The 27355-nt window shown below is 41.0% G+C and overlaps 1 protein-coding gene across 4 annotated transcripts in view; it reads left to right on the plus strand.

The window, feature by feature from the left end:
• The window catches only part of Zfand3 (zinc finger AN1-type containing 3), a 241628-nt gene that overhangs the window by 142770 nt on the left and 71503 nt on the right, over positions 1-27355 (plus strand). For 3 of the 4 annotated variants that reach the window (XM_076557531.1, XM_076557532.1, XM_006983073.4), the window contains exon 3: positions 20126-20308. The exons of the other annotated variant lie outside the window; for it this stretch is intronic. In XM_076557531.1, the coding sequence (XP_076413646.1) occupies positions 20126-20308 (183 nt within the window). The remainder of the gene's footprint in view (positions 1-20125; positions 20309-27355) is intronic. 4 annotated transcript variants of the gene reach the window in all.

Below are 27355 nucleotides of genomic sequence, written 5' to 3' on the forward strand. Positions count from 1 at the left end.
GAGAACTTAGACTGAGGGTATATGTATAGTCTTAAGAGGCTGATTCAGATACTGCCCAACACGGGCATTTGTATTTTCTTCATTGCCAAAGATCACATTTTGCTTAGATATAATCCAGTATATTCATGGATTATACAGACTAGAACCAGTCCCAGGCATCATTTTAAGTGTGATAAAAGGCATTACATTATTTGTAGCATTTTTTAAATTGTATTTTTACTCATTAAAATTCTCTCTTAAATATACATATTTAATGGTCGTTTTACAAAATCTGATCAATGTAATGAAATAGAATAGAATGGAGATTAAGTTTTTTATGTCTCATGTTGACCTTTCTTGGTGGTTTTTGGACACTGATGCATGGGATTATGCACACACATTAAGGTTCCTTTTCTTTGATGACTGAGTTATGGTGTGCTGCTGTAGGGCAGTAAGAAATAAAGTGAGGTTGGTCTGGGTGACGTCTTCAAATTCGACATCTTTAAACCTCATTATGTTTGTTTATTTTATAGTCTCATTTTCAAAACAGATAATCACTGTCTAGGCATTTTTCTTTGAACCTCTTTTTAACAAAGATGTCTTCCTTCTGCTGTTTTAATTCTGCTTATTCAGGTCTGGTTTCTAAGCAACCAAGATGATACATGGCTGGAAATGTATATGTAGTATTTTAGTGATTGTGTAGCTTCGCTTTGAAACCCATAAAAATCGTCCCTAAAAGGGCGGCATGGTGGTGCCCGTATTCTTGGTTATCAATATCTCTGTTTAGATAGAAGACATTTTAAGTTTACATTGCTTATAATTACTATGTAGGAATTCCTTGTTAACATAATTCTCTTATTATAAAATTACACAGATTTTTTTTCTCTTTCTTTTTTTTTTTTTTTAGCAGTGTAAATTGTTTGGTAAAATAAACTGGTAATATAAGTATACAAAAGATGTTGATTCTACTACCACAGACCTGTGCTTTCACTTTTCTTGAAATAGTTGAGTATGAAAATTTTGGAATGCTGTTGTAGTTCTCTCTAGTGAAAACAACCATTTACTGAAAATTATCTAAACAGAACAAAGTCTCTGGCAGTTCCAAGGACAGGCAGCAAATGGAGAAATCCTTAGTCAAGAAAACTATTAAATCTTGATAAGACCAGCAAAAGCCTGGCCATCTGAACTGTAGCCCCTCTCACCAGCTCCAAGGTGAGTGCATAGGTAGATTGGGTTCTCTTTTCTACTGGCTAACTCTGCGTCTAGGAATACCATTGGGTAGGCCAGAAGCATCCAATGGCCAGATGAATCTCTTATCCACCTTTAACTCCACGCTCTTTCTATATGCTCTACTCTGGACTAGTGTAGACTCCTTGCTAAGAGGAATGGGGGTTTCTTGACCTGGGTGTTTGCCACGGGATCACACCGTGTCCCATAGTGAACAAGTTGAATGTGCGTAGCACCCGATTGCCACTGCCCCTGTGAATTCATAAGTAGAGGCTCTATGCCACGAGGGCTGTCAAGGAAGCAGCAGACCACAGAAATGGTCTTGAGAATAGTGCAGATGTGCCACACTTAGAACAAATGCCAATTATAAATGTTTTAAGTGATTTAGTTATAAATAAGTTTAAAGCAAGGTTTGATTAGTGATTTATGAAATACAAAACATCAATAACAAGATTATTAAAATGAGCAAAATAGAAATTGAGACTTCAGAAACTAAGTTACTACGAAAACTTTTCCAAAGCTTATAAACTGTCTCATAAAGGTATCCAGGAACTGTAAAATCATAATTGATCTTCTTTATAATGTATTAAACCTTTTCTCTCTCGGACAAATATATTCTTTTTTCCTTTCCATTTAGCTGTATGTATTGTCTGACAGACTAATCTTTTCAGAGCTTTTAAAAACACAATATTCTTACCTAAGGAGAAGACTCCAAATTCTGGGTGTGTATTGTCTGCTGTCTAAGTGCATTTCTTTTCTTTGTGCTCAGTTTTTAGTGAACAGAAAACATAAGTAGCCCATGACCATTTCTACCCTGAACGCTTGTCAGGTTTAGTGTATAAAAAAGTACAACATAAAATATCAGGAACAACGAGGGAAGTATTGTTGGTGTTGTCTGAATGACAGCCAAGCCTTGGTGGAGGGCTCATGTTATGAACTCGGGTATCTGACGCAGCTAGTGATCTGGTGTCTGTCAGTTTCTAGGGGGTATGTTGCACCCCTCTGGATGTCATCTAAATGCTGTTAAACAAAACATACTCTCATCTTGGTGTTTTCAAATTGCAATGTGTGACATTCTGAGCAGGGTGAGTGCAGTTGATGTATTCTAGTCAATTCAGGAGGACAAGCATGCCCACAGTGCAGGAGTCAACTATGAACATATAACATAAAGGCAATCCCCCAATACTGTCCTACTGTGGTGCACATATTGTACCAAACATGCTCATCCTAAAAACAACAATGAACACACCCTGCTTCTTTAAGCTGGTCCAATATTCATTTGTACTCAGGAATTTAGAGTAGTTTAGCTAAATCTACAGTTATAAAATTATATCTTTTGTTTTAAGAATAATGTGTAGTGCATATTTAATAAGCATCAAAGCCACCACCCATACCATTTCAAAGGTAAGTTCTATAGATTTTTTTTTTAAAAAAAAGTTTATGTACATAGGTGTTTTGTCTGCATGTATGTCTGTACACCATGAGTATGCCAGAAGAGGTCATCTAGTCTTTTTGAGACTGGAGTTACAGACAGTTGTAAGCTGTCTTGTACATGCTGGGAATCAAGCCCCAGGTCCTCTGGAAGAGAAGCTAGTACTCTTAACCACTGAGCCATCTTTCCAGCCCCCTTGAATAACTTTTGATACAGTTTTTTCCCCTCATGACCCAGGTTGACAGTGAAGTTGGGTGACATTGATAATATAATTGAAAGACCACAGTAGACAGGTAAAAGATGTATAACTTCAGTGTTGATAAAGGAAGCATCCATATCCAGACTATTGTGCCACTTTGATTAGGATGGACCCAGATAGGGTTCCCATTGGGAGCATCTTGTCATTTTTCCTTAGGGTTGGATGTGCAGCTTGTTCTTCTAGCTCTTCTGGAGACTAGCCATACGCCTGTGCCATGGATTAGGTGTGGTAGCACGTGTTTTTAATCCCAGCACTCAAGGGCCAGCCTGGTCTACATAGAGTTTCAGGCCAGCCAGGGTAAGATAATTAAGACCTTGTCTCAAACAACAACCAAATCAACGTGTGTTTAAATAACTGACAACAGACTGTCCCTCAACTCTTGAATGCTCACTGTAACCACTGGGTGGATCAGAGATAGAGTGCTTATATCTTTAATCCTTCCTTACAGGGAGTGGGCTGTCCTTCATAGGATCTAAATTGTATTAGCTATGAGAGAATGTGTGGGAGGGCAGAAGACATTGCAAGTTCAGGATAATAGAAAGGTCAGAGCATAAAGGCAGAATCGACATTGGGGGGGGGCAGTGTTGTTGCTGGAGCAGCTCAGTGGCAGTTAAAAATCAGTGACACTGGATTTTAAAGGGATCAGTCTGTAGGGAAAAGGGGCTGGCTAGAGAAACCCACCCTGAACCTGGAGCCCAGAATTAAGGAAGGATGGCTCAGATAAAGCCAATGAGAGAAACACAGTTTAGTTCAGATCAGAGCCATCTCTGCCCCTGTCCAACTGACTTGTGAAATCAACCAATCACAGAGCAAGACAGCAGAATCCTGGCCCTATGGTCCAGGACCAGGGAAAGAAACACAGCCTGTGTTTGGGACCTGGGCCAGAGAAATGAACCAAGGAAACATGCCCTGACTCTGAAACCAGTACCAAAGAAACACTCTTGGCCCCTAGAATCAGAGTCAGTGAATGAAATGTGCCCTGGCCTTAGAGGTAGTGTCAAAAAGCTAAGTAAGGCCAGTGAGAGAAACACAGTTTAGCACAGATCAGAGCCATCTCTGCCCCTGTCCAACTGACTTGTGAAAACAACCAATCATAGAGCAGGACAGTAGAATCCTGGCCCTAGGGCCCAGGACCAGGGAAAGAAACACAGCTGTGTTTGGGACCTGAGCCAGAGAAGTGAACACTTGATTCCCAAACCCAGAACCCAGGAAATATGCCCTGACTCTGAGACTAGTACCAAAATAACACTCTTGGTCCCTAGAATCAGAGTCAGTGAAAAAAATGTGCCCTGGCCTTATAGGTAGTGTCAAAAAGCCTAGAAAGGCCAGTGAAAGAAACACAGTTTGGCCCTGAAATCAGGGCCATCTCTGCCCCTTGCTCACAAAACTGGCCAATCCCTGGGCAGAAAATAAACTAACCAATCACAGTTGACTCTGCCCCCTAGACATCCTATATAAACCGCCCTGCCCGGTCAGTTGTGAGCTGTTGTCTCCACCACGGTAGAGGCAGCTACTCTCCTGGACTCCTCCTTCCCAAATAAACTCTTTCTCAAAAGGGTATTGGGTGAAGACCTTCATTGACAGCTGAACAGAAGAACCTTGCTGGGACGTCCCATAGTGGACTGAGCAAGGGGGAGCTGAACAGAAGAACCTTGCTGGGATGTCCCATAGTGGACTGAGAGAGAAAGAGCTGGTAACACTGAGCCAGAGATTGTGGCTCTCCAGGAGAGGAGCAGGATTGCTGTGTCCTGCAGGGAAACCATCCCCCATCATACCATCATACCAGGTATATCCTGACCTTCCTGAAGAGTCAGGATACCCTTCCTTGCTGAAGCAGTTCCAGGCCTGACTCTCCTGAGAAGTTAGAAAACCTTCCTTTCCAAGGTTGGGCTGTTTCTTTACAGTCTCCGCCATCAGAGCTGTGCTAAACAGCTCCAGGTGTCCGGGACACCTTCAGGGCAGAGCTTTTGTCCTAAGCAGCTCTGAGGTGTCTGGGATACCTCGCCCTCTCACCTTCAGGGCAGAGCTCTTGTCCTGAGTAGCTCTGAGGTGTCCGGGATACCTCGCCCTCTAGGGCTGAACAATTTACTAACATTTTGGTGCCGAAACCGGGACGCCAAACCCAGAGTTTTTGCAGTTTACTAACACAGTCAGTATATCTAAGGGCTTTGGTTTTTTTTGCATGTCATCTTGCCCTTTCCTCCCATTGCCATTTTGAAGATCTATAAGGACCCTCAGAGAAGTACTCCATTAGATTGAGTTTGCCTGTTGATACATTTTGCTGTTTCCTTCAAGTAAAGGCTGAGGTGATAACAGACATTTGATTGCAATCAAAGTGGAGAAACAGGGCAACTTGAAATGAATCTTTCCAACTAAAGCTTAAGCAAATGCACCATTTTAATTAGGACTAGAAAGAATGTACAGAGAAATTGTAAAGCTGGGATATTTTCAAATGGCAGAAGTAAACATAGGCTCCTAGGATGGATGGTCTTCTGAAATATAGTCTCCAAAGATACTCATCTGAGAGAGGTCAATTGAAAGTCATCTCCCCATCTGATGTTTTAATTGAATCATTTCTGGCATGGTTTATAAGATGGAGAACTATCAGCGGTTCTTCTGTGATATCAGCAGAGATTTCACAGCCGTTTGCCTTTGCCAGAGAGCATTCGTCTTTGATGTTCTGGGTGTCATAGATGCAGGGCTTGCCATTGAGGCGGACCACAGATGGGCTGTATGCACTGCTTGTGCTCTCCTTGGGGTCACACTGTCTGTTGAAGCTGTCAGGTCACATCCTGGTTTAGACTTGGTTGGTTTGAAGATCAGGCTAATTGAGAGCTGGCTAGGTTTGTTTTTAGAGTGGGGGTAAAACCACAGAGCATAAAATGACAAGTTTGGAGTAGGTTGGAAATAAGGCATCAGGTTTCTCAGTCTGTGATCAACAGACTCTATGGTTAGGTCTCTAAGTTTCACCTAGAGCTTGCCAATTACATATTTCTCTATTTCTTTGTATGTTGTTAAACTATAAATTTTAAAAGAGAATATGAGATCTACCTTTATAAGTATACTATTTCTTTGAAATTCACTTTAGGACAAATAGAGATTATTTGGAAAGAAGGACATGATCTAACAGTTTGTAGAATCTCAGAGTTTTGTCTGATATTGGTTCCTAGCAAGTTGAAGGCTGAGACAATCTATAACTAGCTTCAAAATGTACGCAGACTGTGCTCACTTAAATGGCCTCTTCACTCTTTACATTTATTTATTTATTCATTGATTTATTCTTTTATTTTGTTTTTCGAGACAGGGCTTCTCTTTAAAAGCCCTAGCTGTTCTGGACCTCGCTTTGTAGACCAGGTTGGCCTCGAACTCATGGAGAACTGCCTGCTTCTGCTCCTGAGTGCTGGCATTAAAGGTGTGTGCCACTATGCCTGGCTTTGTATCTATCTTTATTCTTTCTTTGTCAAAGATTTTTTTTAAAAAAAATTTTTTTTTAGTTTTTTTTTTAATGATATGATTCAGAAAGTACAAGAAGATTAATAAATTTATAAAATGGAATTATTTTCAGAAATTTAAAGTGAGTATATTAAATATATACATATATATGTATATATATAATTTAGTACAGATATATGTAAAACGCAGTACTGAAGAAAGCTAGTTTTAGTGAGCAATATGCAGTTGAATACCATTTCTCTCAATGTCTACATAACAAATAAGAGTGCAAGATAATGCTGTTCTAAATGTGCAGCCTGCAGGGGACATTCCAAAGTCATGGTAAGGACTGTTATAAGGCAAGGCTGCACCAGGGAAGAAGCCACAGCTCTCTGACAGTTGACATGTGCAGTGCAAGTATGGCAGAAAGCAGGGTTAGCTCTGGGTTGTGGACAGATCATAGTTGTCATAGTTTGTTTTGTTTTTAAATAGTATTGAAGACCATGCGTATGTAAAACAAAATCGCAACAACAAAAACTCCTCAGTCATTATGTAACTTGACTGTTCCTCTCATTCTCTCACTGGACATTATCAGTCTAGTCTGATGAATTTCAGTTGAGACTTTTGAGAAAAAAGTGGACACACAAATTCTAGAAAAAAATCTAAAGAGTTTTATTTTATGCAGAGATAATATATTAAAGATAGCACTTTGTAAGCCTGAGGTGATGGACATGATGGGTATCAAAGAAACTCTGTATTGAGTTTACTTTCTTTATGGCAAAAGCTAAGCATTTGGGCAGAGAAACTGCCCTTGTCTCAATTGTACTGTCTAAACTGGACCAGCAGGATGCAAAAGAAAGAAACTGCCAAACATTGACAAGACAAGGTAGGACAGTCCTTCAAAATTCTCTGCTTCTCAAAAATGTCTCTCAGATATTCCATGCCTGTAGGCCAAAGATGAATGTCTTTAGATACTAAGTCCCTTATACCCAGTCATATAATACAACTTGGTTTATCTAAATTTCTCTTAAAAACAAGTGAAATTTTGTTAAACTAATGCATTTGGGACTACATTATTTTTAATTGCAAGTGTGGATAATGCACTCTGAATAGGAGAGAGAAAGGTAGATGCTCACTGTCAAGAAAAGCCTTATGTTATTAAAAAATTGATGTTTTCTGTAGGTCTCTGAAGTGTTTGAAGACCACCTCTCTATCTAAAATACATCTCTGTTTGACCTTGAAAACATACCTAATATGATTACAAGCTTGATTAGGTGACTACCAACCTGCATTTCTTTATTATCATAAATAGTTTGTAGTAATAACTTTCAAGGACTAAAAATTTACATTGCATTGTTAAATGAGTTACATAGGTACAATACCTTAAACTGGAATAGAAATGTATGTACAATATAACAAAATTAGCTTTAAATTTGTATCAATAAGGCAAAATCCATACTAGTGTAAAATATTTTGAGATTAATTTTGTTTTTGGATTAAAGTAGATTCAATAATCTACCCCTTTTATCTTATTTCTATATCATATCCTCTTTTCCTTTAGAAAGAGATCTTTGAATTTAACTGTTTTTTTCTGACTGTGACCAATAACAACTTGTAATCATTCCCCCCTTAAATGATAACAAACATCCATAATCCATCTTTTGAGAATGTGGACATCATTCTGCAGACTACTTGTTGTCTGTGGTCACTGATATCTTTGGGGGAACCTTGAGAAAATCAGTATAATTGTTAAGTCTTGGCTGGAGTAGTTTGTGAGGTTGGATCATGTCAGCCAGCAGCCTTGAAACTGTTTTTGATGCTTCTGAGGAAACTGTAACAGAGGCATTTTGAAATGCTGGATAACCTGGGCCATCCATTTTCATTGGTGTTTGGTCCCTTTGTTCTGAAAATACATAAACTTTTTTTTTTTTTTTTTTTTTTTTTTGGTTTTTCGAGACAGGGTTTCTCTGTGTAGCTTTGCGCCTTTCCTGGAACTCACTTGGTAGCCCAGGCTGGCCTCGAACTCACAGAGATTCGCCTGCCTCTGCCTCCCGAGTGCTGGGATTAAAGGCGTGCGCCACCACCGCCCGGCAATACATAAACTTTTAAAGGTAACATACATTATAAGTATGGAATATGTGGTGTACACAAGTCAGTTAAAGATTTTTTTTCTGTCTTAAGTTTGAGCAGGTAAAATATACATAACATATCTTGTAGGGTTTTCTAGGTTTATTTATGTCTGCAGCTGGGATTTCGGGGGTAGAGGGGGGGAGTCTTCCCTGATCAAGCTTGATCCATGTCAATCTAGAATGAATCCACAGCCTCTCATTTCTATGGAAATAAAAGCATAATCTCTCCCCAAAGCATCACGCCTTTTGATTTCCATTTTGAAGTCAAGATATTTTTAAAATGTATAGGTTGGTTTAATCCAGCAGTTTTCATAATCCATTGTATTAGTGTTAGCATCTGTGAGAAGTCCCATAAAAGACCACCATTCACGTATGCAGTCAACAAGAGCATTTATTAAGAATTACCAGCATGCTGGGGTCAAACCATCTGACAAAAGTGGCAAATGGCAACCCTGAAAGAAGCTCCCAGGCTCTTTTTAAATGCAGTTGGGGGAATTCCAGGGAGGAGAGGTTAGTCTGGGGGCTGATTGGTGGGTTTTTATGGGTTGTTATAGGATTGGTAGGGTTAGGAACTTTACAGCGGCACGGTTGGGACAGCTATCTTGAGCTAGCAGAAGGCTGTGGGGCACCTGCTGATTGGTTGCTTCTGAGTTGTGGTCTTTCCGAGAGCTGCTTGCTCAGCTCCAGCCAGCTCCAGTAAACTGAAACTAAGGCCTGGTCCCTGGCAGGGCTATTAGAAACCTGTCATGGCCCTGGTCTGGCTCCCTGGGCCCTCTCATTAGCATCTGTTTTTTCTTTATTAGCAATCAGAAAAATCTAAAGACAACACAGTAACAGACAGAATCCAGACTCTTGTATTTTCCATCTTTATGTGGCTTATATTTTTTTACTCTATTTTTTTAAGGACTTTCTTATTTTTAAACTATTTTTTAATCAACTGTCTCTATCCTTTTTCTTTTCTCTCCTAAGCCTATGTATATTTTTAAACACACTGCTTGTTTAGAAGTTTTTTTCTCATTTGGATCTGTCTTTAATGAGCATCTGTATTGTTTTTTGATTGCATAGACGAATCTTAAACTGCGATATCAACTGCTACTGGTGTAACTTAGCTTAGTGCATTGCAACTGGCGGCTGGCTCCTCCTGTAGGCAGCTGCTGGGAGATGCATCTTGGTACTGTGGCCGGTATGAGAAACACGTGACTTGGAAGCCATGTTTGGCTCTATTTTTGTGTGTTTAGAATCTTTTTAAAGTTTTCTCGGGTTTTATATGGATGTAGGTGCACCACGTTGGAATACCAATAGCCTGTTTCTCTGTTATAGTGAACTGAGTGTGTTTAATACATTCATTTAGTAGCTTGAGTGGCTGCAAGTTAGACATAACCAAAGTAAGATCAACATAGCATGACTAAGCCAAAGCACAAAGTTTAGAGTTAGAGTCAGACTATCAGTTACAGAATTTGACAGGTACTTTAGAACATTGCCTGGAAGTCATAGTAGTCGCAAATGAGACTTTGTTGTCAATAAGCAAGCATTGGTTTAGTATGGGCTTACTGTTCTCACATACTTGGATATTACAAGGTTGTAATAGAACTTAATGATCCTGATAGAAAGTTTAGATTATCTTCTGTCCATACATCGTAGAACAGCCAAAGTCAAGGTCAGAATCACTGTTATAGCCTGGTTTGAGATCTGACTTACATCAAACTCAGTCTACTTTCTTTGAGGCTCTTTTTGTCTGTGACACTCTTGAAAATATAATAGCTGTATTTTCTCTGCGATGTGAATGTGCCTGTGTGTGTGTACAGTATTGTGTACAGTAGTTATCACATCAGTGTAGAGCTCCCTGTGCACAGGTCACTGGGCTGCTGTTGCTCCCATGCATTGGCTGCTTTTCTCGGGGCCACTTCTTACAAGGCCTTCATCATTGGGTCTGGACCTGTGACTTGTTTTATTTTTGAAATTCCCATTTAATTATAACATTTCTCCCTTCTCTTTCCTCCCTCCAAACCTTCCCATATACCCATCTCCACTCTTGGTCAAATTCATGGTCTCTTTTTTTTCATTAGTTGTTAATGCATGCATATATGTATTTGTATATATACATATTCCCAGATATAACCGGTTCAGTCAATATAATGTTACTTAAATGTATGTTTTCAGGGCTGACCATTTGGCACAGGGTAGCCAGTTGGTGTGCTCCTCCTTGGTGAGGGCCTCCTCTCCTGCTCCAGGCTTTACTCAGTTGCCTACAGTTCTATGTGTATGTATGATTGCGGCCTCATGAGCTTTCCCCTCCAGTTGGGCAAGTTTATTGTTGTCCCTTGTTCAGTTCATACTTCGTCAGTCATGTTGATGAGACTTGACCAGTATGGCGTCCGGTGTTACTAAGAGACACAATCTCACAGAAAGGCTCTCTAGAGCCTTTCTGCCCCCTCTTTGACAATGTTCCTGAGTTTAGGTGTGAGAGTGTTTTGTAGATGTCTCCATTGGGACTGGGCTCCACGCCTGCATATTGATTGTTGTAGTTTTCTGTAGTGGTCTCTGTTTTTGTTTTTGTTTAAGATTTATTTATTATGTACACAGAAGAGGGCTCCAGATCTCATTACAGATGGTTGTGAGCCACCATGTGGGTGCTGGGAATTGAACTCAGGACCTCTGGAAGAGCAGTTGGTGCTCTTAACCTCTGAGCCATCTCCCCAGCCCTCCGTGGTCTCTGTCTTTTAAGAAGAGAAGTTTCCTTGGTGAGGGATGAAGACTGCTACACTTACTACCTATGGATATAAGAACAAATGTTTAGAGAGTATTGTTAGGAATTATGTTGGTTCATTAAATCAGTGGTTGTAGATTCTCCTCCAGTATCCATGATATCACTAGCACTGACTTTTTTTAACCAATGCATTTGAATGAGAAGCCCATATGCCACTTAATACCAGCAACCTTGCAAGCCGCTGTGTGGTGCCATGTGTCTCCCTTTCCCTTGACCAGAGCATTCTGATCAGGACACTCATTCACCTGGCCTGCACTGCAGACAGGTCGTAGAGCTTCCGTCACCCTCAGTGGATTTGTGATACAAGCATAAATAACAAACCATTGTTGTTAGGAAACCTCTGTATTTTAGGTCATTTGTTAAATTAGCTTAGACTAACTGTTGTAAGAACTTTGGGATTCTTAGATATTCAAAACCTAGATGACTTTTTTTAGTATTTACTATTAGTCATTCGGTGTATTCAGTACTGCACACTGCGGTTTGGGTCCTGGAACACTGGCTAGGAGTGGTGAGGGAATGAGGAAAGGACAGACACAGGAAAGGTGGGATCGGGTGGGGGCGTGCCACCTCTGATGGAGGGTACCTAGTCCTGCTAGCACTGGAGCCTCAGTGTGCTTATTAGGCACAGCACAGGGCAAGGGTCAGCTGATCCCTTTAGGAGCCTCTGAAGAGAGTAGTCTTAGCACAGAACACCAGCTGCTGGTCCATATATGCTTCTCCTTCAACCAGACAGCTTTTCTCACTTCAAGCCTGGGTCTCAGTGGATAAAATGATCATTCTCATAGAGAAAGATCACTGAAACAGGAAGTTTACTGGTTTATCTGAGGTCACATAGCTTTTGAGAGGAAGAACCAGGCTTTGAACAGTTGTATACCAGTTTTCTTCACACAGTGAAAGTACGGAATGTTCAGCTGAATAAACATGGCATTTTCTTTCTCTTGTGCTCCTGCCTCTCTAACTACAGTGGAACTCCTTCTTACTAGAAACTTGCTGGGATTATGAGTTTCATAGACCATGTATTCTGCCATCCTGGTGTCACTGCTAAAACAGTTACCCTGATACTATGAATATCATAGTAGCCTTCTCTAAACAAACCCCAGTACATCTATATATTCACAATAAGAAATAAAACTGTCACTTCCTTTAAAAAACAAAAACATGGGGGGAATTGTTAGCAAATATATAATTTCATCCTTTAGTACAGTTTCTTTTAGTTTAAAACAGAATTGGCCAATTTATTTGTGGGAAAAGCTTGTTCTTAAGGTATACCATTGCTTGGTCATGTTTAAATAGTAATTTGTGCTGAACTTTTCACAAGGTTGAGTGGAAGTGTATGTCAGAAGTAACCCACCACCACTTCATGGGAAGTAGATGAGGACAAGTGCTGTCCCTAGTGGGATGGAGGGTGACTGAAGATGTGTTTTGTGGTGCTGGTGTGGATGAAGAGGCTGAGAACTGTAGCGTGGAGATCTTTAAGCCAGGAAGTACATCTTGGAGAGAGAAGGATGAAGAAGAAAGAGGAGGACTAGTGAGCAGGTCCTGGGACTCCATTATCTGTCACCACCACCACACTCCCTTTCCTGAGGGGGGTCCCCGTGGGAGACTTGGTCCTTTCTCCTGTCACTTCTGCATGACCAAATGAAGGAAAGGCTAAGCTAAATGTGGTGGCACGTGTCTGCATTTCGAGCATTTGGGAGACTAAAGCAAGACAATTGCTGTTGAGTTCAAGACTGCATTTTGGGTTCTAAGCCAGGTACAGAGTAAGACTTTGTCTCAAGCAAACACAATAAAGTTATATCAGAATGAAGGCTAACAACTGGATACAGTTATAAAAACAGTGAACTTCTAAAGAGGACTACCTTTCATTTCTAACTTATTCCCAAATGCTCTTCTAGTTTTTTATGGAGCATCTTTGTGGTGCATTTGAAGCCTTAGGCTTGGGCTGATAAAAATCTTTCAGGCTCCAACCACTACTTGTGCCATTTTGGTTGTTAATGAATGACACCAACTAATGGCTTGAGAAGGCCAGTTCTAATGGGACCAGGATTAGCTATAAGAAAACAAATGAATACTTTATTTGGAGGGGATGTTAGTCCTGAGGACGGGATCAAGGCCATTGTGTATGAAGGCAAGTGCTGTACACTGAGCCACATCCCCAATACCAAACAAAAGTCTCAAAACACAGCAGGGTTTTTTTTGTTTTGTTTTGTTTTGTTTTGTTTAGATTTTAACTTGACTCTTTACCATTTTAACTTTTTCACTCTACACTTTGGTCTATTATTGAGTTGTATGTATATATATATATGTACATTATCAAATGCACATTATGTTGAAACTAAGTTAATGTCCTAATAGTCAAAACTTGTATTTTCAATTTTTACAAACAATTTGAAACATACTGTGTTTAAAGCAAGAGGTAAGTGTGTCTCTGGTGCATGTTAACAATAATACTAATGGACTGTTAGATATTTGCTGTAATGTTAGATGTTAATATATGCCTTGTAAATGAGAAACTGTATAGTCTGCACAATAAATGCCTGTATAAGGAGCAAGCTTTCCTGCAGACATCTGTGCTAGTTCACACTCAGAACAGTCTCCTGCCTAGATGTGAAGAATTTCTAGCCTCTATAATTTCAGTGAACAAACCACATTGTAAAATAAGTTTAATTGCCCATAGGAACAAACCATGTCAGCTTCATATATTGCTGACTCTTTTTGAAAACAGCATTTAAGGACAGGCTTTGGGAGGTCATCTAATGCCATCTCTGTTCTTCAACACAAGTTTACTACAGCTTTGTGTTTGAATCTGAGCATATAGGAGGCAACTTTAGAGATACTAGTTTCCCATACTGAGGAGTTCGGAAGACTTTTTGGAGGTTTTTAGAGGGTTGGGGGTAGCAGGAATAGTTTGTAAACCTAGACATCTGCTTATTGACGGGGATACTTAATGTTTGTACTGTGAGTGGAAGCATTCTTGGTTTCTATAAATAAATTTTATAGCAATTTAAAATCCATTAGTGTCTTAGAAAACTGATATTCTTAAACTGTGTATTCACCAGAATTTAGTAGTCAAGCTCAACAAATCTAGATTATTTATTATATGGCAGGCATTGTGTTAGGGGCTGGGTCTACAGTGCTTAAGATGTCCATTTGTCTAATATGTGTCTTGAGTGCCTTCTGCATGTGGGTAAGCCTTTACACTTACTTGGTTGACCTGAGTTTCTAACCAGGGCTTGTGAAGGCTAGACAAGGACCACACCCTTAGGTATATTACCACCCTCCACGGGTGATCTGAATACTCCAAGGAAGTAGTGCTTGTGTGCGGTGTTGAAAGATGAGTGGTGGGTTCCAGTTTGGGTCCTCAGGTTAGGTTTCCATCATGCCATGTGGAGAAAGCCTAGAGTGTTGAGAAAACCAAAGAAACCAGAGGAAAGGCAGGAACAGGCGAGGAGGATCAGTGGCTTAAGATAAAAAGGCAGCCAGAAGCCATTTTCCCCTCAATTTTTATATTATTTATGTGTATGCATGTGTGTGGTATGAGATGTGTTAGTGAGGACATGCTTATGCCACTGACTTTGTGTGCCACACTGTACATGTATGGAGGCGGGAGGAAACTTTTAGGAGTCGGTTCTCTCCTTTCACTGGGAATCAGGCTCTGAGCACCAGACTTACCTGGCAGTGCTTTACCTGTTGAGCCATCTCAGCCTCCCCACAAGTGTTCTCTTAAGGGGGGGGGAGGTTTCACTTTTTAGCCATGCTTAGATTTGATTGTAGAGGCAACGGGGGCAGGGGGACATTCAAGGGTTTAGGTACAGAACTGGCATAAAAATCTGGGCTTTAATGGGAGTTTTATTTCTTTGTTTCTTATAACCATTCTGATTGCTTTGTGGAGAATGGGTTACAGTGAACCAAGAGAGGACACAAGAATTTCTGTGAAGTAGAGCTCATGAAATCTGTCAGGTGAGCCGTTAGGACAGAGTGGTGGTAGAGATGTGCATGAGGTCAAGAGTTGTGACTGATGAGGCCTGCTGGGGCTTGAGATGGAGAGGTAAGGACGGGAGGATATGGGGCATGCTCCCCAGGCTTCTGTGTTCAGCTCCAAGTGAACGCTGTTGCTAGTTCCTGTGGGACAACAGGAAGAGCAGAAAACAGAGTTTTGTTTAATTCCTGAGAAAGTGCACAGATGGGACCTGCTGCATTGTCCTATGTTGCTGAGTCTGGAATGCTGACCGGGACAATGTGGGGATGAAGAAATGACAGTTTAAGAAACAACAGACATGCATCCAGAAAGCTGGGATTGAGTGGGCTATCCTTCCCCTGATAGAGGGCACCTACTCCATATCCTGGATTCTCAGAACCCAGTGTTTTATTAAGTACAGCATAACAAGGAGAGCTTGACTGGTCTGGGTTGGAGGTCTCGGTAGGGAAGCAGTCTTAAGTTGCAGTTACCTGGGAGGAAGGAAGAAGCTGCAGTTGCCAGTTTTCACATATATAAGTCAATCTTTTTGGACCAGAGGAGGCTTTGCTCTCGCCTCTGAGCCTGACCCAGGGAAGGCTTTGTCATATCCGTGGGTCTGAGGCAATGGGCTTTTTGACCTGGCTGTGCCCATGTTAACAATACATAGTCACACAATACTTTATCTGCTTCCTACAAAGACCACAGGAGTCGTTTATCAATGTCAGTCAGCCAGTCAGTCAGTCTGTCTGTCTGTCTGTCTGTCTCCCTCCCTCTCTCCCCCCTCCTCTCCCCTCCCTTCCCCTCTCCTCCCTCCCCTCTCCTCTCTTCCCCTCTCCTCTCTTCCCCTCTCCTCTCTTCCCCTCCCTTCCTTCTCCTCTCCCTTCCCCTCCTCTCCCCTCTCCCCCTCCCTCTCCTCTTCTTTCTTTCTCTCTCTCTTTCTCTCTCTGTCCCTTTTTTCTGTGGGTGTAGATGTGTAGGATGTTTAACTTGTCCAGAAGCTTGCAGAAAGCAAAATAGCTTCATTTAGTCTATTGTGAGGTTCACAGTCTCTGTAAGAACCAGAGAAGCTAATCAGCATGAGAAGTTAAGAATCTGGTCCAGAATTTCCCACTTCATCATTAACAAAGCCAGAAGGGATTATTTGTGGAAGAAGTTTAAATGAACCCAGTGCCATTTAAAGAGATCTGTTTTCTCTTTAAGCAGGATGCAAGGTGACTGGATGCAAGGTTTTGTAACTAAGTCTATTGATACTTAACTCTTGCTTAAGCCAGTTCTTGCTTAGACCATTAACCCAGGGTAACAACCAACTCCCTAGAATTTTATTAAGATCTTAATCAGAAGACTAAAAGTCAGTTTATGAATTGGCTGGCTCATTGTTTTATAGCTTTTTAAAGTAAGACACCCAAGTTGGTGTAGGAGGTAAGGGCTCTAGCCTCTGATAGAAACTGGAAAGGTCGGAAGAAGCTCAGAACTCTGCTGTATTAAAGGAAGTTTTAATGCAGCCCTTGCATTAAACCAAACTTTTGAGATACAGGAAATGACTTTATTTGTAAGGGGGTTGAGAGAAAATTTGTGGCAACATTCTGTGTGTGTGTGTGTTTTTTCTTTAACTGACTGCTTGAAACATGAAGTACTTTATGGTATGAAATAACCAAACAAAAGCTTCCGGTGGGAATATGAATTTGGAATCTGTGCTGATGGGCAATTACGGTTTGAAGACTGGAAAGGAAATGCGGGAATGTGCAGAACCCCTCCCGTAAGCTTTACATTTCTGGTTCCTTTAGTGGTTCTGCTGTAGAAGGTGAGCTCAGCTATGAATCAGAGTAACATGCAGCCCAAAGCCCAGCTCCAGCACTCATTTGCAGCTGCCCATCCCCACGTGTCCCACTGTATTAGGAGAATGAATGCAGAACTCCTGGCAGGAGCCACATTTTGTTGTCCCCATTGATTTCCCACCTACCTTTATTCATACCAGTTTTAGTGTCTACAGTGGTGATGTAGAAGCCTTGTTGCAGCAAGCCTGATTACCTCACTGAGTAAATTGGAATGGTGCAGTAAGTTTCTCAATTCTGTTGATGATGGAAATAGAAATTCATGGTCTTTGAGCATTTGTGTGTAAAAATGGTAACCCACAAGACACAAAGGCACACTGAATTGTTAGCATTTCACAATAGTAATTGGTTGGTATTTTAAATGTGACCCAATGGTGGCATTTTGTTTTAGATTTATTGTGTATGGGTGTTTTGCCTGCATGTGTGTATCTGTGCACCACGTGTGTGCCTGGTATCAGCCAGAAGATAATGTTGCATCTCATGGAACCATGGTTGCAGATGTTTGTAAGCCACCACATAGGTGCTGGGAATTAAACTTGGTCCTTTGGAATTGTAACAAATGCTTTTAACTGCTCAACCGTTTCAGCAGCCCTGGCTTTTCAGAGAGAGGTGATGGGGGAGGGAAGGAGAGAAAAAAAATGAGAATCTCAATTATCTCGCCACTTATGCATTTGACATTTCTTGAGCCCCATTTTTATCTTGGGACCTGTAAATTGTGTAAGACTGATGGGTGTAACCATGATTCTTGTCTTTCTTAAGTTATTCTTACATGGTTATAAACTCACAAGAAGAACTGTTTTATTTAAGTTTATTTAGTTTACCATCTGATAAAAAGCCATTTTTTTAAAGAAGTATGTAAAAAGGTCATTTTTTAACAAGAATTTTAATGAAGGCTTAAAATGGGGCAGGAGGCACAGTTTTGCTGAGACTTCGTTGTTGTACATCTGTGTCAAAGGTTTGTTCGGGTTCTCTCCTCCATCCTCCCATCAAGGCTTGTACATAACTTGCATTATGTGCAAATTTGGTGTTTTATTTTGAACTTGGGATTTTCTCGTGATTACTCAGCAGAGTATTTCTATCTTACTGGAAAATGACAGGAAAGTACCATGATTCTTATACACGAGTGTGGTGGGCTGTGGGGATGCACAGGGTGCTGTACTGTGAGAATTTGACGTTATATATCAAGTCTTTAAAAACAAACCTCCTTTCTTCCCAGCCGATCTCCTTTCAGGTACTCTCCCTGCATAGATAGTGAGGACAGCTGAAAATGAGCAGCACCCATGAAGTGGTTTAATTGATAGATTTGTATTTTTGAATATTCCATTAACAGTACCAGTAAAACGTAGACAGTTATTCCTGATTTTTTTTCTCATGTACTGTAATGGATTTGTTTGGAAATGTCTATCTTTCCCATTTATTTCAGAATTTTAGAAAAACAAATGAACCAAACTTTTAGTCCCTGCTCAGCTGTCTGTGGACCTTTCATTCTCACTGCCTTCAAGGAAGAGTTCTAGGATGCAGTCTCTTGGCCTCACTTGGCTTCTTCCTTCACTTTTGACCTCACTCTACTCCTTCACCTTCTGAGTGGACTTCTGAGCTTTTTCAGTCCCCTCACTCCAGCCCCACTGTTCTTGGTGTTAGTCAGAAAGTAGGTGATGGATGAAACAAATGAGCAAGGGATGCTTTGAGGCAGGCATGGGGCCAGCAGGAAGAAACGATGCTTAATTAGTGCTGCAGGCTCTTATGCTTCAGTGAATTTGTGTCTGTCTTGAGGAACTGAGGAATGTACTATATTTCAGTTCAGTGCACTAGGTTCTGTTTCATGTCTTGTTGGGCCTTATAACATTCCCAGTTGTGTGGTAAACAGTTATGGGAAAGACATAGTAATCTTTGACATAGGAGTACTAATGAGATGGTATAAAAAATCTCTTATACTTTATATTATAAAATATGAAGGGCAATATTTTATTCTATGTAGCATTTTTTGATAAATACTATACAATAATATTGAGATAAATAAATCATTTTGAAAATGTCAAAACATTGAATAAGAAAGTGGCTAGGAGAAATACACAAAAGAAACAGCGCTGGAAATGGGTGGGGCCTAACCTGAGGCTCTTCCTGGTGTGAGCTGGTGCTTCCCATCTACACCCTGTGCTGTCCATGAGCTGTTGTCAGTCCAAATCGCTCTGCTCATCCCTTGCTGTTAATTACTTACAAACTAAGTAGTGTTACCTATGCTTCTGAGTTGTCTGAGAACTGATGTGAATGAGCTCTGCACACGCTCATTGTGTCATAGCTGTTACACTACCGGGTTAAGACGTGGTGTTTCTGATAAGGCTAAAGAACATGATAGCTGTGGCCTCTCTCCTTCCAAGGTAAGACCATGTGGAATTCTAAAGATCATTTCTTCAACTTGATAAATGCAGTCTGGGCTTCACACAAGAGCTAGAAGTTTTTAAAATAAAATTATTCAGAGAATATTGTAACAGTACATTTGTGTTCCCATCATCCACTTAGAAAATCAGAGACCACTAACTAGAAAACCACCCTCCTGTGTCTTTGTCGGTTGTAAACCAAATGGAGCCCGTTTCCTTCATCTGCCCTTTTCTTTGCTGTTAGGTTCATTTCTTTTATGTTTATCCCCATCACTGATGATATACAATTCCTGCCATTTAAAATATGTTTTCTGTTTTTTTGTGCTATTTTCTGTGCTGCCATTTTCCTTCTGATCTCTCAACTGTTAGTGTCAACCACTTTTAGTCTTCTTTTTCCTCTTTCTACTGATTACTCTGAAATGCTAACATGCATCTTGGTTTTCAAAGTTCAGCGTTGAAGTCAGTGCCTACCATCATCTGAACAACCAACAAAGGGCTTTAATTTATAAATTTAAAGTTCAACTTAAGTCATTTTCTATAAATCATTAATTTGGTTGTGTATTTGGTTTGTTTTTTAATTGATGATTTGCTTCCATGCTTTTCTTTTAATTACCCACATTAGCCTTTGTTGCTGTTGCATGTAACATTGTACTAACATAAATGTTTTATAGTGACTACTCTGGCTATAAGCTCTTCAATTAAACCAGCTTTCTTACCTCCTTTTTTCTTTAGATTTTCAAAAGAAACAACCAGACGATGATTCTGCCCCAAGTACAAGTAACAGCCAATCAGATTTGTTTTCTGAAGAGACCACCAGTGACAACAGCAATACCTCCATAACCACGCCAACTCTTAGTCCCAGTCAGCAGTCACTTCCGACAGAACTGAATGTAACTTCACCGAGTAAAGAGGAATGTAAGTCCCTAGCCACAAGAGTCATAGAATAGCCCAGGAACTTGACATGAGTGCCTTGGTCATAGGTGCTTAACCTCAGGTTCTGTTTAGTACTCGGCAAGTTAGAGAATTATCAGTCATTCCATAGGATGTAAGGTCTTCTTAGGAATAGCCTTTTACATTTACTATGTAAGGACATGAAGTTTTTGAACCCATCTGGAGCAGTAGCTGTCAGCTACTAGAATCCACTGGGAATGTGTGTGTGTGAGAGAGAGAGAGAGAGAGAGAGAGAGAGAGAGAGAGAGAGAGAGAGAGAGAGAGAGAGAGAGAGAGGAGAGAGAGAAAGAGAAAGAGAAATACATTTTAAGAAGATTTATTTGTGTCTGTGGGTACACTTGCCGTAGTGCATCTGGAGGGCAGAGAACAATTTTCAGGAGTCAGTTCTCTGCTTCCATCATGGTCGCAGGGGTGAAACTCAGGTCCTCCGGCTTAGTGACAAGTGCCTTTACCCACTGAGATAGCTCACCAGCCTTCTGTTGAGGATTTAAAGAACACTTTTAGTCTTTATTATTTTCCTTGAGTTTAATTTAGTTTGTCTAAAAAGAAGGGAGCCCAAAAACTCAATGTATAGTAAGCATTTAGAATCTACAGCCTTAGCTTGAACTCTTGCCTCTGCTAACTGGCCTTGACTAAATGTTTAACTTGGGTAATAAAAACACAGGCTGTGTGAAGAAAGTAGAAGATACGTTGTTTTATTTTTGTTAATGGGGCCTGGGGATTGAACCCACGGAGTCATGTGTAAGTGCCTCTATCTGTTGAGCCATACCATTGGCTCTTTTAACATACATTGTTACTCTTTTGTATGTGATAGGAAAAGATACTGTCTAGTTAACCTTTATAATGCTAGGACTATTTCTTTTGGGACACAGCTGTAACTCATAATATTTGTTCAAATTTAGAAAGATATTATGAAAGCAGTTTTTGCCTCTCATGCTTTGTTTAAGGTTGGAATTTAGTGTTTCAAGTTTAATGAATTTAGAAATGTGGTAGTTTTAGGCTATGCAGTCTACTAATTTAAGAAAGTTTAGCAGGGAACAAATATTTAAATCCTTTCATGAGTTATATTGAGAATATAAAACAAAGATCTTGAAAGAATGTATTGTTTAGCAGGGACATTTAATATATTTGTCACATTAAATCGGAGAATGGCAAATGGGAGTGAGTATCCCCTCCTCTCTCTCAGCGCAATGGAATGTCCAGATATCTAACATACTGTGATATCTTACATTGCACAGGACAACTCTCTACATCAGAAGTGGTCCAGCCCAATCATGTCAGAATGCGGGGGTTGAAAACCTGTTGCATGGCCGTCTGCACATATGTTAGTAGGCCAGCCTGTGTAGTAAATGCTGTTGAAGGGCACTGGCTTACTCAGAAATGGCACTGAAGACAGTGTTGTGAAGAGGCACACTATGCATGTACCGTGAGCTGGGGAGGAAAGCTGCCTGGAGCTCCTCTTTGGCTAGGGACTCCTTTAGGGCCATTCATGAAGGGTGTGAAGTTGGACAAGTTAATTATGGCCAAGAGGTAGAAGCTTGACTGCCCAACCATGCTACTGGGACTTTGAACAATAGCTGTGGTTCTGTCAATAAAAGGTGATAGTGTCACTATTGTTTTGAAGAAGCAATATGACATTGAGAATAGAGATGGGTATACTGAAAGGTAGCATTCCAGAGAAAGAGAGACTTTAATATTATAACTTGTTCAGTTATACTTTCCTACTAGGAAAGGTGTGGAAATCACTTAAGAAGAGAGGAAGTGGAATTATAGACTACTTGCTTATCAAGGAGCTGATGAAAGCTATGACCATGTTAGAAAAATACCTACTCGCCACTTACATCTGTTTATACCTAGATTTCTTTAAAGCTCTGTAGCCTAAAGGTAAAGCCTAAAGGGCCTAAGGGAATGATTGGAGCTGGTCAGGATCTCATTGGATGGAACCTGGATTGAGTTTGCATGTGGCCACAACAAACCAGTCAACCAAACTGCATATGAGATTGAGGTACTTGAAGCTCATCACCTAAGCACTTTCAGGCCCAAGACATGTTTTGTACCTTTTCTTTTTTCTTTTTCTTCTTTTTCTTCTTTTTCTTCTTCTTCTTCTTCTTCTTCTTCTTCTTCTTCTTCTTCTTCTTCTTCTTCTTCTTCTTCTTCTTCTTCTTCTTCTTCTTCTTCTTCTTCTTCTTCTTCTTCTCCTCTCCTCCTCCTCCTCCTCCTCCTCCTCCTCCTCCTCCTCCTCCTCCTCCTCCTCTTCTTCTTCTTCTTCTTCTTCTTCTTCTCATGATAACCCAGTTTTGTGGCCATGGACAAATTATCATTATTTATAAATAAATCAAATAATTTGTCCACGGCCACAGAAGTGATTGGAGATGCATTCTATTTGCTATGTATCCAGCCCCTCTCTCTCTGGCTTTCACATTTGCATTTAATCCAGAATGCTTAGACCTTAGAACCTTAGAAGGTTCTTAACCTTCCTAATGCTGTGACCCTTTAATACAGTCCCTCATGTTGTGGTGACTCCCCCAAGCATAAAATGATTTCATTGTTACTGTTATGAATTGTAATGCAAATATCTAATATACAGGATATCTGGTATGTAACCCCAAAGGGCTACGACCCACGGGTTTAGAAGCGCTGGCTTAGACTCTTGTCTCCATTTAGGTCAGCCTTCACCACTCTGTGCTGCACCACTGCAGGGCAGCCACCCTAGGTGAACACAACACACAGTGAGTCATCATAGTTCAAACTGGCAAGTTGCAAATCACCAGATCTTTGAACACCCGAGAAATCATGAAATGAGATTCGCTTTAGACAGTGTAACTCTAAGAGAGACAGACACACAGTGCGTCAGAGCTTTGAGGGTGGACTTTCTGCTTCCTCTACATTTAGGAAGCAGAAGTGACAGAGGAGGTAAACTAAGAGAGGAGAGTGACAGCAGATCATAGAAGCCAAGCAATAGATGGCAGCCTCAGGTGTGGACTTTGAGTAGTAGTCAAGACAGTGTTGCGATATTGTAAACTCTCTTCTAAGTGTAACGTGTAGTTTATATTGCAACGTCAAGGGAGGCAGTTATGCCCATCTTTATAGATGAGAAGGTTGAAGCACAGAGGCCTGTCACCTCATCCAGGGTCATAGAACTTCTGGTCAGCGCTTTGAACCACTGAAGCCTGACACCTGCCATGGAAAAATGCTGCTGAGGCTCTAAGCTGATGGCCATTTGAACTTGTATTTTTGTGGTTTGTACATTGATTTAGGAGTCTTTGCTGAGTGTTACTGTGGTTGGTCACTGTATTTAGCCCGTGACAGTAGGTGTCAGGTTAAGTGCTCTGTGGAAATGAAGGTTGGGTGTCTGCTACAACTAAGCCACTTTTTTCAAGAAAGGATCTGGCATGTTTTGCCAAATAGGCACATGACAATTTCAGGGCTTGAGGGAGGCAGCAGCATACAGTCCTTTGTAGAAGCTCTGCTACATGGGCTTTTCTACTGTCCCCAGGTGAAAGCAGCTGTTCTGCCCTGAGATGGGTGCTGGGTTTGGGTTAGTGTGGATTTGTTGAAGGTGGTATGGTGGATATTTTAGAAGTCCCAGTGAGACACTGATCTCCAAGTAGTGGAGACCCAGGTAAGATTGCGTGGGCTGATGGTGTCACAGCTTTCAAAGCTTTTTAGCTGTGACTTGCCTAGTGGTAAGGAAGGTCGACAGGCAAACTATGTTGATATTTATAAGGACCGTCGTTTTATTTCTGGGTCCTTCCCAGCTGCAAATAGAGAGGAATGTAGATGGGTATAGGAATTGATAGGAAATGAGCTTGTTATTCTAGAGCTAAGCACCAGGTAACTTGTGGTATTTGGTAAATATCCTTTGTTTAACTGCCTAGATCTGGAATTATTGGGAGTTTTAAATTTATTTTTCTAATCAAGAGAATGAGTGTCACTTAAATCTATCTTCAACTTGCTATCAATTAACAATCAACCAAGAGGGCTGGAGAGATGGCTCAGAGGTTAAGAGCACTGGCTGCTCTTCCAGAGGTCCTGAGTTCAATTCCCAGCAACCACATGGTGGCTCACAACCATCTGGAATGAGATCTGGTGCCCTCTTTTTCCATGCAAACATTTGCAGATAGAACACTGTATACATAATAAATAAATAAATCTAGGGGAAAAAAAGGCAACCAAAAGATAATGAGAGTTGCCTTCAGTTTTTTGAGACAGAGTTTTTCTGTGTAGTCCTGGCTGTCCTGGAACTAGCTTTGTAGACCAGGCTGGCCTCCCACTCACAGAGATTTACCTGCCTCTGCCTTCCGAGTACTGCAATTAAAGGTGTATGCTGCCACCTCCTGGCAGAACTATTGTTTCTTAAACAACACAGTAAAGGTCAAATTGAACAAACATCTAAACACCTAAGTGGCATTTGTCTCTCTGTTGGGCACAAACAGCTCTCCTTCCCAAGCTGTGCGTGATATATGAACATTTGAAAACCTTTCAACAAGGCACTGTAAGCAAAATTCAGATAGTAATGACAGGACTTGTCATAGTAGTCCTAATGTAACTGAACAGTAGATGAGTCACCAGGTACCTGATGCTGTTCCAGGAATGTTCCACAGGTTAAGCCATTTCATCATCATAGTTCTCTGTAAAATAGGAGTCAAATATTGAGGGTGAAAGCTGAAAGATCAGAGAAGCAGAGCAACAGCCACTAGAAACTTGTTACCTCTCTGAATCCTCAGACTGAATTGGGGTGTGGGGGGGAGATCCTGTCTCCACCTGCCTTATATTCCTGCCTCCACCTCCGTAGTGCAGGATTAAAGGTGTGCACTGCCACCACTCAGCTCTGTTTCTCTTTTAGATTGATTCAGTCTTGTAGCACAGGGTGGCTTCGAACTCCTGATTTTCCTGTTTCCTCATCCAAAATCGTTGGATTAAAAGTGTGTGCCACCACTGCCTGGCCTCTGTGGTTAACTAGTGGCTAGTTCTGCCCTCTGATCTCCAGGCAAGCTTATTTGTCAGAACATAAACAAAATATCACACAACACCCCACCTGTAAGATGTTCATTGCAATGAGTCATTGGTCTGGTTCAAGGCCTCTGGCACACCATCATCCCTGGACCCTCACCAAAAGTCTTAGAATATCCTGCTGTTGCCCCAAGTTACGGAGATCCTATGGCTATTGTTCCTCAGAACCAGTCCCTTCACGTGCAACAGCAGGTCATAGATGGGGTAGATGTTAGTGTGGGCCAACCCAAGGCCTAGGATGTGGGTCTAGGTGGTAGCAGAGCTGGTTAGTTTGGCCCACTGGGACTGCCCCCTTTAGCGGGGGGGAGGAGCATTTCTCCTAGGCCCATGCCATCTGGGCCAGCTCTTTCATGCCTGTGATGAGGGGTGGGGCCATCTCTCCCAAGTGTGGGTGGGGAATATCTCATGCTGCAGTCTCCAGCAAGGGGTAGGGCCAGCTATCCCAGGGCCAGTGAGAGGTGGGGCCCTACTGGTTGCATACAGCATGGTGTCTCAGCACCTGCATGCATATGTAGTATGTGATGAATAGAAGAGTGATTGGCACAGCCATCATGTCCAGCTCTGCTTTGTGCTGCTGAGAATGTGCAAAATTCTTTCTCTCCAGTAAGTCTTCCTGAAATAAAGATTGTCAACCATAGTTATCCATTTATGATAAAGGGTACTATGCAGCTATCCTCTGTACCTACTGACCGTCCTTCTCCATACCTATCTTCTGCATTTGGGAAGCACTGGTCTCTACTTATATGAAATCAGCCTTTTTTTTTTTTTCCTTTAAATTAAATAGTATCCACATTCATTTAAGTGGGAAGAAGTGGTGTGTGTGTGTGTGTGTGTGTGGCAAGTGATAGGATATCCTTCATTTTTTTATGGATAAACATTTTCCATTATGTGTATGTACCACATTTTACTCACTTGTATAAGGATGGACACCCAAGTTGATCCCTTCTTGGCTGTTGTGAATAGTGCGGCAGGAATCATGAAGATGCAGGATTCTCTTAAGCACAGTGAGTTTTCCTATGTATGTAGACGATAATGGAGTTGTCAGCATTTATGCTGTGTCCATCGTGGACAGTAATTCACACTTTACCAGCAGAGTATGAAAGTTCCTTCTTTTCCATATTCTCATCAATATTCACTCCCCTTCTTACCTTTTGGTAACAGTGCTTTAAATGGAGGGACAGTGGTGTCTTCTTGTAGTTTAGTTGGCATTTTTTTTATGATGTTTAGTAGTGATTCTCATTTCCCCCCCACATTTGTTGATTACTTTTCTATTTTCTTTTGAGAAGTTTTGCTTGCTTTGGAGTTGAGTTCCTTATCTTTTGGATTTTAACTAAAAGATATTTTGAAACATTTTCTCCCACTAGTAGGTTATTTCTGATTGTGCCCATGGCTGCCTTGATAGTTAAAAGCTTTTTGGTTTAATGTCATCTTGTTTGTTACTTCCTGCTTTCCCAGCCTAGTGTCTTAGTTTGTCATGTTTCTCTGTGTAGGGTGCTAAACAGCTAGTTCAGTCCTACTGCAGTGAGTGTATGCTTTCCCAACGATATCTATTGATGATTTTCCTTCTCCATTAGTGTAGGTTGAAGTTTCTGTCCTGCCAGCAGCTCCAAAACACACCGAGGCTTATGTTAATTACAAAATGCTTGGCCAGTAGCTCAGGCTTGTTACTAGCTAACTATTACCTTAAATTAACCCATATTTCTTATCTTCCCTCTGCCATATGGCTCAAGGCTTGTTACCTTATTTTCTACATTTCCTCTTTCCTCTGCTTCTGCTGGCGTCTCCTCTCACTCTGTCCCCCTTCATCCCAGCGTCCTTAGTCTTGTTGTCCTGCCTATACTTCCTGCCTGGCTCCCAGCCTGTCAGCTTTTTATTAAACCAGTTCGAGTGACAAATCTTTATAGTATACAAAAGGATTATACCACAGCACACTGGGTATTCATTATTCCTGCTGTGTTGCAAGTCACCTGGCTGTAGGTGGCTTTCTCTGAGTTCTTT

The sequence above is a fragment of the Peromyscus maniculatus genome, chromosome 21 (genome assembly GCF_049852395.1).
Source record: "Peromyscus maniculatus bairdii isolate BWxNUB_F1_BW_parent chromosome 21, HU_Pman_BW_mat_3.1, whole genome shotgun sequence".
Lineage (NCBI taxonomy): Eukaryota > Metazoa > Chordata > Mammalia > Rodentia > Cricetidae > Peromyscus > Peromyscus maniculatus.